The sequence below is a fragment of the Budorcas taxicolor genome, chromosome 7, assembly GCF_023091745.1.
Source record: "Budorcas taxicolor isolate Tak-1 chromosome 7, Takin1.1, whole genome shotgun sequence".
NCBI lineage: Eukaryota > Metazoa > Chordata > Mammalia > Artiodactyla > Bovidae > Budorcas > Budorcas taxicolor.
The window spans coordinates 40986793-40999542 of record NC_068916.1 but is presented as its reverse complement, the minus strand read 5'-3'; the positions used below and the strand labels follow the sequence as shown (position 1 = coordinate 40999542).

At 40.4% G+C, this 12750-nt stretch overlaps 1 protein-coding gene across 1 annotated transcript; it reads right to left on the bottom strand.

Annotated features, from left to right (window-relative positions):
- Positions 1–11446: 11446 nt before the first annotated feature.
- Positions 11447–12395, bottom strand: LOC128051674 (olfactory receptor 5V1-like). Its single transcript, XM_052644315.1, is given in 2 exon segments — positions 11447–11764; positions 11766–12395. Coding segments are annotated over 2 exon segments (948 nt in total).
- Between the last annotated feature and the right edge of the window lie 355 nt (positions 12396–12750).

Below are 12750 nucleotides of genomic sequence, written 5' to 3'. Positions count from 1 at the left end.
TTGTGCATTTGATCATGCTGATCTTTTTATGAATTTGGCTGGCTAGTACTTTTTTTGAGTAGTTTTGCATCTAAATTCATTATGAGATTGGCCCGGTTTTGTGTGTGTGTTATCTTTATCCGATTTTGGCATCAGGATGATGGTGGCCTCACAGTATGAACTTGGGAATATTGCTTCTGTAATTTTTCAGGAGAGTTTCAGAATGATAGGTGTTAACTCTTTTCTAAACTTTTATTAGAATTCCCCTGTGAAACCGTCTAGTCCTAGACTTGATTTTTGTAAGTTTCAAAACCACAGTTTCAGTACTTGTAATTTGTCAGTTCATATTTTCTTTTTCTTCCTGGTTCAGTTTTAGGAGTTTCTATCTTTCTAAGAATTTCTTGGTTTCTTTTAGGTTATCCATTTTATTGGCATGTGGCTGTTTGCAGTAGTCTCATAGTCTTTTGTATTTCTGCTGTGTCAGTTGTAACATTTCCTTCTTTACTTTTAATTTTATTTGAGTCCCTTCCCATTTTTTCTTGATCAATTTGGCTGTTGAGTTCAGTTCAATTCAGTCGCTCAGTCGTGTCCGACTCTTTGCGACCCCATGAATCGCAGCACACCAGGCCTCCCTGTCCATCACCAACTCCGGAGTTCATTCCGACTCACGTCCATCGAGTCAGTGATGGCGTCCAGCCATCTCATCCTTGGTCGTCCCCTTCTCCTCCTGCCCCCAATCCCTCCCAGCATCAGAGTCTTTTCCAATGAGTCAACTCTTCGCATGAGGTGGCCAAAGTACTGAAGTTTCAGCTTTAGCATCATTCCTTCCAAAGAAATCCCATGGCTGATCTCCTTCAGAATGGACTGGTTGGATCTCCTTGCACTCCAAGGGACTCTCAAGAGTCTTCTCCAACACCACAGTTCAAAAGCATCAATTCTTTGGTGCTCAGCCTTCTTCACAGTCCAACTCTCACATCCATACATGACCACAGAAAAAACCATAGCCTTGACTAGACGCACCTTAGTCGGCAAAGTAATGTCTCTGTTTTGAATATGCTATCTAGGTTGGTCATAGCTTTACTTTCAAGGAGTAAGCGTCTTTTAATTTCATGGCTGCAGTCAACACATGCAGTGATTTTGGAGCCCCCCAAAATAAAGTCTGACACTGTTTCCACAGTTTCCCCATCTATTTCCCATGAAGTGATGGGATCAGATGCCATGATCTTCGTTTTCTGAATGTTGAGCTTTAAGCCAATTTTTTCACTGTCCTCTTTCACTTTCATCAAGAGGCTTTTTAGTGCCTCTTCACTTTCTGCCATAAGGGTGGTGTCATCTGCATATCTGAGGTTATTGATATTTCTCCTGGCACTCTTGATTCCAGCTTGTGTTTCTTCCAGTCCAGCGTTTCTCATGATGTACTCTGCATATAAGTTAAATAAGCAGGGTGACAATATACAGCCTTGACGTACTCCTTTTCCTATTTGGAACCAGTCTGTTGTTCCATGTCCAGTTCTAACTGTTGCTTTCCTGACCTGCATACAGATTTCTCAAGAGGCAAGTCAGGTGTCTGGTATTCCCATCTCTTTCAGAATTTCCCACAGTATATTGATCCACACAGTCAAAGGCTTTGGTGTAGCCAAGAAAGCAGAAATAGATGTTTTTCTGGAACTCTCTCACTTTTTTGATGATCCAGCAGATGTTGGCAATTTGACCTCTGGTTTCTCTGCCTTCTCTAAACCCAGCTTGAACATCTGGAAGTTCACGGTTCATGTACTGCTGAAGCCTGGCTTGGAGAATTTTGAGCATTACTTGACTAGCGTGTGAGATGAGTGCAATTGTGTGGTAGTTTGAGCATTCTTTGGCATTGCCTGTCTTTCAGATTGGAATGAAAACTGACCTCTTCCAGTCCTGTGGCCACTGCTGAGTTTTCCAAATTTGCTGGCATATTGAGTGCAGCACTTTCACAGCATCATCTTTCAGGATTTGAAATAGCTCAACAGGAATTCCATCACCTCTGCTAGCTTTGTTCGTAGTGATGCTTTCTAAGGCCCACTTGACTTCACATTCCAGGATGTCTGGCTCTAGGTGAGTGATCACACCATCGTGATTATCTTGGTTGTGAAGATCTTTTTTGTACAGTTCTTCTGTATATTCTTGCCACCTCTTCTTAATATCTTCTGCTTCTGTTAGGTCCATACCATTTCTGCCCTTTATCGAGCCCATCTTTGCATGAAATGTTCCCTTGGTATCTCTAATTTTCTTGAGGAGATCTCTAGTCTTTCCCATTCTGTTCTTTCTTTTCCTCTATTTCTTTGCATTGATCACTGAAGAAGGCTTTCTTAACTCTTCTTGCTGTTCTCTGGAACTCTGCATTCAGATGCTTATATCTTTCCTTTTCTCCTTTGCTTTTTGCCTCTCTTCTTTTCACAGCTATTTGTAAAGCCTCCCCAGACAACCATTTTGCTTTTTTGTGTTTCTTTTCCACGAGGATGATCTTGATTCCTGTCTCTTGTACAATGTCACGAACCTCATTCCATAGTTCATCAGGTAATCTATCTATCAGATCTAGGCCTTTAAATCTATTTCTCACTTCCACTGTATAATCATAAGAGATTTGATTTAGGTCATACCTGAATGGTCTAGCGGTTTTCCCTACTTTCTTCAATTTAAGTCCGAATTTGGAAATAAGGAGTTCATGATCTGAGCCATAGTCAGCTCCTGGTCTTGTTTTTTGTTGAATGTATAGAGCTTCTCCAACTTAGGCTGCAAAGAATATAATCAATCTGATTTCGGTGTTGACCATCTGGTGATGTCCATGTGTAGAGTCTTCTCTTGTGTTGTTGGAAGAGGGTGTTTGCTATGACCAGTGCATTTTCTTGGCAAAACTCTATTAGTCTTTGCCCTGCTTCATTCCACATTCCAAGGCCAAATTTGCCTGTTACTCCAGGTGTTTCCTGACTTCCTACTTTGGCATTCAAGTCCCCTATAATGAAAAGGACATCTTTTGGGGCTGTTAGTTCTAAAAGGTCTTGTAGGTATTCTAGAATCATTCAACTTCAGGTTCTTCAGCATTACTGGTTGGGGCATAGACTTGGATTACTGTGATATTGAATGGTTTGCCTTGGAAATGAACAGAGATCATTCTGTCACTTATGAGATTGCATCCAAGTACTGCATTTCGGACTCTTGTTGACCATGATGGCTACTCCATTTCTTCTGAGGGATTCCTGCCCGCAGTAGTAGATATAATGGTCATCTGAGTTGAATTCACCCATTCTGATCCATTTTAGTTAGCTGATTCCTAGAATGTCAACGTTCACTCTTGCCATCTCTTGTTTGACCACTTCCAATTGCCTTGATTCATGGACCTGACATTCCAGGTTCCTATGCAATATTGCTCTTTATAGCATCGGACCTTGCTTCTATCACCAGTCACATCCACAGCTGGGTATTGTTTTTGCTTTGCTTCCATCCCTTCATTCTTTCTGGAGTTATTTCTCCACAGATCTCCAGTAACGTGTTGGCCACCTACTGACCTGGGGAGTTCCTCTTTCAGTATCCTATCATTTTGTCTTTTCATACTGTTCATGGGGTTCTCAAGGCAAGAATACTGAAGTGGTTTGCCATTCCCTTCTCCAGTGGACCACATTCTGTCAGCCCTCTCCACCATGACCCACCCATCTTGGGTTGCCCCGCAGGCATGGCTTCGTTTCATTGATTTAGACAAGGCTGTGGTCCTAGTGTGATTAGATTGACTAGTTTTCTGTGATTATGGTTTCAGTGTGTCTGCCCTCTGATACCCTCTCGCAACACCTACCATCTTACTTGGGTTTCTCTTACCTTGGGTGTGGGGTATCTCTTCACAGCTGCTCCAGCAAAGCGCAGCTGCTGCTCCTTACTTTGGATGAGGGGTATCTCCTCACTACCACCCCTGCTGACCTTGAATGTGGAGTAGATGCTCTCGGCCCTCCTGTGCCCGCACAGCCACCACTCCTTGGAGGACAGGTTGCTCCTCCCGGCCGCCACCCCTGGCTTCGGGTGCAGGGTGTCTCCTCCCAGCTGCTGCCCCTGGCCTCGGGCACAGGGTGGCTCCTCCTCTCAGCTGTTCCTGCGCCGTCGCAGCCTGGCATTCTCGGCAGCTGCCCCTGACTTCGGAGGTGGGGTAACTCCTCTTGGCCGCCACCCTTCAGGCATGAGGTCGTCCCGGCTTCTGCCCCTGACCTCAGACGTGGGGTAGCTCCTCTTGGCCGCGCTCGCCCATCGCAGCCGCCCGCGCTTAGTGTGCCGGTTGCAGCTGTGGGTTTATCAGTTTTATCTTTTCAAAGTACCAGATTTTAGTTTTAGTGATCTTTTCAGTCGGAATTTCATTTATTCCTGCTCTGATCTTTATGATCTCTTTCCTTCTACTACCCTTGGATTTTGTTTGTTCTTTCTTTGCTTTAGGTGTAACATTTGATTGCTTATTTGGTATTTTTCTTGTATTGCTATAAACTTCCCTGTTAGAACACGTTTGATGTATCCCATAAGTTTTGGTTCATCATGTTTTCATTTTGTCTCTAGATATTTTTTGACTTCCTTTTTGACTATACCAGTAAGCCATTGGTTGTTTAACAGCATATTGCTTAGCCTTTGTGGTTTTGTGGAGTTGTTTGGTTTCATCTTTTCGCATTTTTTTCTTATAGTTGATTTATAATCTCAATGTTTTTGGTCAGAAAAGATGCTTGATACAATTTAAATTTTCTTAAATTTACTTTTAGAGAGGAGAGGGAATAAAAAAAGATATAGCCATCCCTTACTTTTATTCAAGGACAAGAAACTGAGATATATGTTCAAGAGAAAAGATATGCCTTCATCAAAGTATTGCCAGCCATAAATTTAAATAGTCCAATACTTTCAAGCAGGGGAGATCATGTCATCCAGTAACTTCATCCAGTTTCAATATTTTTAAAATTCATTTATTTTTTATGGAAGGATAATTGCTTTACAGAATTTTGTTGTTTTCTGTCAAAACTCAACATGAATCAGCCATAGATATAGATATATCCCCTCCCTTTTGAAACTCCTTCCCATCTCCTTCCCCATCCCACCCCTCTAGGTTGATACAGAGGCCCTGTTTGAGTTTCCTGAGCCATACAGCAAATTCCCATTGGCCATCTATTTCACATATGGTAATGTAAGTTTCCACGTTTCTGTTTCCATAATCTCACCCTCTCCTCCCCTCTCCCCATGTCCATAAGTCTATTCTCTATGTCTGTTTCTCCATTGTTGCCCTATAAATAAATTCTTCAGTACCATTTTTCTAAATTCTGTATATATGTGTTAGAATATGGTATTTATCTTTCTCTTTCTGACTCACTTCACTCTGTATAATAGGTTCTGCATTCATCCACCTCATTAGAACTGACTCAAATGCATTACTTTTTATGGCTGAGTAATATTCCATTGTGTATATGTACCACAACTTCTGTATCCATTCATCTGTTGATGGACATCTAGGTTGCTTCCATATTCTAGCTACTGTAAATAGTGCTGCATTGAATGATGGGATACATGTGTCGCTTTCAATTTTGGTTTCCTAGGGATATATGCCTAGGAGTAGGATTGCTGGGTCATATGGTGCTTTTATTCCCAGTTTTTAAAGGAACCTCCAACCATCTTCCATAGTGGCTGCATCAATTTACATTCCCATCGACAGTGCAAGAGTGTTCCGTTTTCTCCACACCCTCTCCAGCATTTACTGTTTGTAGACATTTTGATGAGGGCCATTCTGACTGGTATGAGGTGATATCTCATTTCCGTAATAATGAGCGATGTTGAGCATCTTTTCATGTGTTTGTTACCCATCAGTATATCTTCTTTGGAGAAATGTCTGTTTAGGTCTTTTCCCCACTTTTTGATTGGGTTGTTTTCCTGGTATTGAGTTGTATAAGCTTCCTGTATATTTTGGAAATTAACTCTTTGTCAGTTATTTCATTTGCTATTATTTTCTCCCATTCTGAGGGTTTTCTTTATACCTTGCTTATTGGTTTCAGTATTTTGTGATTTTAAGATCTTGGGTATTATACAATTCATCCAAAACATTACACAGAAATATAAAGACAAACTCTAGGGTTTTACTTGTACTTTAAGAACATTTTTTTCTTTACTTAATAAGAAGAAATTCAAATTACAATTTTTTCTGTTAAATAAACATAGAAAATTCTGGAACTTTTTTTCACATTTCTAAAAATTTTCAAAAACTGTTTCCACTATTGGTCAAAGTCTGATTCATGGCCAGTTGATGAGAGATCCACTGTTTTCAACAGGATAGAAACTGTTTCCAGATTTACTAACAGAGATATAACCCCAGTATCTTTAAAGAATATTGTGCTCAAGTAAATGGTAAAATATAAATATTTGGTTATCTGATTGTAAAATGAACAATTTGTTGAATTCTTAACATTTTATTCAATTTTAAATGATTATCTTAACAAATCCTATGTACTCTGTTGCTATATGATGAAAACTTTATTTCATAACACATGTAAACTTGGAGATATAGAATAAAAAGAGGAATAAGAAACAAAACAAGCCTCAAATTTACAATGGTTAAGTAGTTTATTACTTCATTTCTTACTTCAGGTATGCATGGATTATCTCACTTGTTCTAAAATTGAGTAACATATAGTTGCCCCACCACAAATAATAACAGCCTTGTGTGTTGTGGAAGATGTATATCAGGTCATTGATGAATTTTAGGAAATGTAATTAATTCCAAATAATGTTATCTCAATGTGTTTTACTCTATTTCATGTGTTCAGTTCAGTTCACTTCAGTCGCTCAGCCATGTCTGACTCTTTGCGACCCCATGAATTGCAGTACGACAGGCCTCCCTGTCCATCACTCCGTCACCAACTCCTGGAGTTTACCCAAACTCATGCCCATCGAGTTGGTGATGCCTTCCAACCATCTCATCCTCTGTCGTCCCCTTCTCCTCTTGCCCCAAATCCCTCCCAGTGTCAGAGTCTTTTTCAATGAGTCAACTCTTCGCATTAGGTGGCCGAAGTATTGGAGTTTCAGCTTCAGCATCAGTCCTTCCAATGAACACCCAGAACTGATCTCCTTTAAGAAGGACAGGTTGGATCTCCTTGCAGACCAAGGGACTCTCAAGAATCTTCTCCAACACCACAGTTCAAAAGCATCAATTCTTCGCCCTTCAGCTTTCTTCACAGTTCAACTCTCACATTCATACATGAGCACTGGAAAAACCATAGCCTTGACTAGACGGACCTTTGTTGGCAAAGTAATGCCTCTGCTTTTTAATATGCTACCTAGGTTGGTCATAATTTTTCTTCCAAAGAGAAAGTGAAGAATAGAGGGAAAACCACTAGACCATTCAGGTATGACCTAAATCAAATCCCTTATAATTATAAAGTGGAAGTGAGAAGGAGATTTAAGGGACTAGACGTGATAGATAGAGTGCCTGATGAACTATGGAATGAGGTTTGTGACACTGTACAGAAGACAGGGGTCAAACCATCTCCATGGAAAAGAAATGCAAAAAGGCAAAATGGCTGTCTGAGAAGGCCTTACAAATAGCTGTGAAAACAAGAGAAGCAAAAAGCAAAGGAGAAAAGGAAATCTATAGGCATCTGAATGAAAATTTCCAAAGAATAGCAAGGAGAGATAAGAAAGCCTTCCTCAGCAATCAATGCAAAGAAATAGAGGAAAAGAACAGAATGGGAAAGACTAGAGATTTCTTCAAGAAAATTAGAGATACCAAGAGAACATTTCATGCAAAGATGGGCTCGATAAAGGACAGAAATGGTATGGACCTACAGAAGCAGAAGATATTAAGAAGAGTGGCAAGAATACACAGAAGAACTGTACAAAAAAGATCTTCACGACCCAGGAGATCACTCACCTAGAGCCAGACCTCCTGGAATGTGAAGTCAAGTGGGCCTTAGAAAGCATCACTACGAACAAAGCTAGTGGAGGTGATGGAATTCCAGTTGAGCTATTTCAAATCCTGAAAGGTGATGCTGTGAAAGTGCTGCACTCAATATGCCATCAAATTTGGAAAACTCAGCAGTGGCCACAGGACTGGAAGAGGTCAGTTTTCATTCCAGTTCCAAAGACAGGCAATGCCAAAGAATGCTCAAACTACCACACAATTGCACTCATCTCACATGCTAGTAAAGTAATGCTCAAAATCTCCAAACCAGGCTTCAGCAACATGTGAACCGTGAAATTCCTGATGTTCAAGTTGGTTTTAGAAAAGGCAGAGGAATCATAGATCAAATTGCCAACATCTGCTAGATCATGGAAAAAGGAAGAGAGTTCCAGAAAAACATCTATTTCTGCTTGATTGACTATGCCAAAGCCTTTGTGTGTATCACAATAAACTGTGGAAAATTCTGAAAGAGATGGGAATACCAGACAACCTGACCTGCCTCTTGAGAAATCTGTATTCAGATCAGGAAGCAACAGTTAGAACTGGACATGGAACAACAGACTGGTTCCAAATAGGAAAAGGAGTATGTCAAGGCTGTATATTGTCACCCTGCTTATTTAACTTATATGCAGAGTACATCATGAGAAATGTTGGGCTGGAAGAAGCACAAGCTGAAATCAAGATGGCCAGAAGAAATATCAATAACCTCAGATATGCAGATGACACCACCCTTATGGCAGAAAGTGAAGAGGCACTAAAAAGCCTCTTGATGAAAGTGAAAGAGGACAGTGAAAAAGTTGGCTTAAAGCTCAACATTCAGGAAACTAAGATCATGACATCTGGTCCCATCACTTCATGGGAAATAGATGGGGAAACAGTGGAAACAATGTCAGACATTATTTGGGGAGGGGGCTCCATAATCACTGCAGATGGTGACTGCAGCCATGAAATTAAAAGACACTATTTCATGTGGCATAAATACAAATAATCATGCTATATTTGGCATAATTTTGAAAATGACTAACAAATCAATGGCAATTCAGAGGAGGAAGTGACACATGCCTTTTGAGTTATGTAAGACTACCTTATTAGTGATGTTATTACCTCAGTTCAGTTCAGTTCAGTCGCTCAATCGTGTCCGACTTTTTGCGATCCCATGAATCGCAGCATGCCAGGCTTCCCTGTCCATCACCAACTCCCGGAGTTCACTCAGACTCACGTCCATCGAGTCAGTGATGCCATCCAGCTGATGCCATCCAGCCACCTCTTCCTCTGTCGTACCCTCCTCCTCCTGCCCCCAATCCCTCCCAGCATCAAGGTCTTTTCCAATGAGTCAACTCTTCGCTTGAGGTGGCCAAAGTATCGGAGTTTCAGCTTTAGCATCAGTCCTTTCAATGAATACCCAGGTCTTATGTCCTTTAGGATGGACTGCTTGGATCTTCTTGCAGTTCAAGGGACTCTCAAGAGTTTTCTCCAACACCACAGTTCAAAAGCATCAATTCTTCAGCACTCAGCTTTCTTCACAATCCAACTCTCACATCCATACATGACCACTGGAAAAACCATAGTCTTGACTAGTTGGACCTTTGTTGGCAAAGTAATGTCTCTGCTTTTGAATATGCTGTCTAGATTGGTCATAACTTTCCTTCCAAGGAGTAAGCATCTTTTAATTTCATGGCTGCAATCACCATCTGCAGTGATTTGGAGCCCCCCAAAATAAAGCCTGACACTGTTTCCACTGTTTCCCCATCTATTTCCCATGAAGTGATGGGATCAGATGCCATGATCTTACTTTCCTGAATGTTGAGCTTTAAGCCAACTTTTTCACTCTCCTCTTTCACTTTCATCAAGAGGCTTTTTAGTGCCTCTTCACTTTCTGCCATAAGGGTGGTGTCATCTGCATATCTGAGGTTATTGATATTTCTCCCGGCAATCTTGATTCCAGCTTGTGCTTCTTCCAGCCTAGCGTTTCTCATGATGTACTCTGCATATAAGTTAAATAAGCAGGGTGACAATATACAGTCTTAACATACTCCTTTTCCTATTTGGAACCAGTCTGTTGTTCCATGTCCAGTTCTAACTGTTGCTTCCTGATCTGCATAAAGGTTTCTCAAGAGACAGGTCAAGTGGTCTGGTGTTACCATTTCTTTCCGAATTTCCAGTTTATGGCTTTGGCATAGTCAATAAAGCAGAAATAGATGTTTTTCTGGAACTCTCTCGGTTTTTTGATGATCCAGCAGATGTTGGCAGTTTGATCCCTGGTTCCTCTGCCTTTTCTAAAACCAGCCTGAACATCTGGAAGTTCACCGTTCATGTACTGCTGAAGTCTGCTTAGAGAATTTTGAGCATTACTTTACTTTACTACGGTGTGAGATGAGTGCAATTGTGTGGTTTTTGAGCATTGTTTGGCATTGCCTTTCTTTGGGATTGGAATGAAAACTGACCTTTTCCTCATTTAGTGATTAATAGAATCCAGATAAGAGAAAGCTAGATGGCACTTATGTGACAGAGTGAAAAGAGAATCAGAAACACAGAGATTTGGTGACATAGTAATTGTGATCACCAGACTGGAGACTAAATTTTGAAAGCTATCAGGTTTTCCAGGATGGGGAATATTATTAAGAAAATTATACATGACATCTGACTTTAAAGCAGTAGGAGATAAAGAAAATACTCCTATCTCTACATGTGACAAGAAAAGGGAATGCACTGAAAATGATGGGCTATCTTCAGTCAGAAACTATAGCTCTCTAGGCAAATGGAACAAAAGTACTGGACTTTAAGGCAAAGCAAAGTCTAGTTTCATGAATTTCAGTCTAAGTAGCAGAGTAAAATTTATAATAAAATACAAGGTAGCTAATAGATGTGCTTGTATGTGTGTGTTTGTGTCTGTGTAAATGACCATGTTGATGCTAAGATGGGAATAATACAGTGAGCTGAATTAAATATCTAAATCAGAGACAGAGGAAACTAAGTGCACTCCTAGAAGGCACAGGCAGAACTGAGAATGGAAAGGCTCATAGGAAAATACAGAGAAACTGAGAAATACAGAATAAGTGGAAGCTAAAATTGAAGAGGAAGAAGAATGAAATGAAAACACTAAGGATAAATGTCATAACATAAGAATACTTTATTTGTAGTCTATCAAATAAAGGAAAGTATAGGTACCATTTATACATAAATATAGATTCAAAAAAGATTTAAAAAACAGATATATAGATATGAATATGATAATAGATCTAAGTTAACTTAGACAGGTTCAGTTTATACCTGTTACATGTGTGTAATTATTAACAGTTCTCTGCTTCCTTTCAGAAAATATCAACTTTTGGATGATAAAATTAACATTTCTAGTTCAAGAAGATAGTGTGATATATAGCTAGACATAACTAATGTTACACATATGTGTGTATAAAATTTTCTATGTGTAGACAAGTTTGCATTCCATATACACTTACCTTAATTGAAAATTATTCTATGAATTATTTCTATGAAATCATCATAAATTGAGCTTTGAGTCATTTGCTTTTAATATTATACTTGCAGTGAATATACTCTATGACATAAGACCCTTCTGAGTGCTCCTTTCACTTCTGTATTTCTCAAGCTGTAGATCATGGGGTTTAACATTGGAGTAATAATTCCATATAACATGGAGATGAGTCTGTCTCTTGCTGGGAAGTGTTGACTGGAATAGGGGCATACATAGGTAAATACTGTCGTGCCACCAAATAAACAAACCACCAGAAGGTGGGAAGGACATGTGGAAAAGGCTTTATGCTTCCCACCTGTGGACTGAATCCTTAGGAATGTAGATACAATGTAGAAGTATGAGATAAAAGTAACCAAAAAAGGAGCTGATCCCCAAGATACCTCCTTCCACTAAAATAAGCATTTCTGCCACATAAGTGGATGAGCATGAGAGGACCAGCACTGGTGGGATGTCACAGTAGTACTGGTTAACTTGGTTGGACTTGCAGAAAGAAAGGTGGAACATAGATACTGTATGAAGGAGGGAATTGAGAAATCCTGCTGTCCAGGTCCCAGCAGTTAGTTGAACACAGCGAACCTTGGTAATGATGAGGGTGTAAAGAAGAGGGAAACAGATGGCCACATACCTGTCATAAGCCATGACAGAGAGAAGGAAGACTTCAGTCCCCACAAGGCCCACCAGAAAATAAAGTTGCAAAGCACATCCAGTGAAGGAAATACTGTGCTTCTCAGTCAAGAGTTTCTCCAGCATGTTGGGGACAGTAACTGATGGGCAGAAGATGTCTAAGAGGGACAAATTTGCCAAAAAGTAATACATGGGTGTATGCAGTTTTTTCTCAGTTCCAATGGCCAAGAGAATACCTCCATTTCCCCCCACAGTGACCTGATAGATGATGCTAAAGACCACAAAGAGAGGGTGGCACACCTCTGGGCGATCAGAAAGCCCTATGAGGATAAAATGAGTCACTGTGGTTTGATTGTAGGCATCCATCTCCTCTGTCTACAGTGGTCTTTCTGGAGGAAATGTAACAAACAAAAACAGATTAGAGCAAAAAGCCAAAGAGGCAAGCAATGAGAAATTCTTACATGATAGTTGGTGAGCAGTTATTGGTAAAGTATGTTAAGATTATATTTTAATTAGAGATTTTGATTATTATGTGTGTACATTCAGGCGAGTACAACTCTTTGAGATGCTATAGACTGAAGCCCCTCAGGCTCCTCTATCCATGGGGTTCTCCAGGCAAGAATACTGGACTGAGTTGCCATGCCCTCCTCCAGGGGATCTTCCAGATCCAGGGATCAAACCCACATCTCTGATGGCTCCTGCATTGCAGGTGGATTCCCCT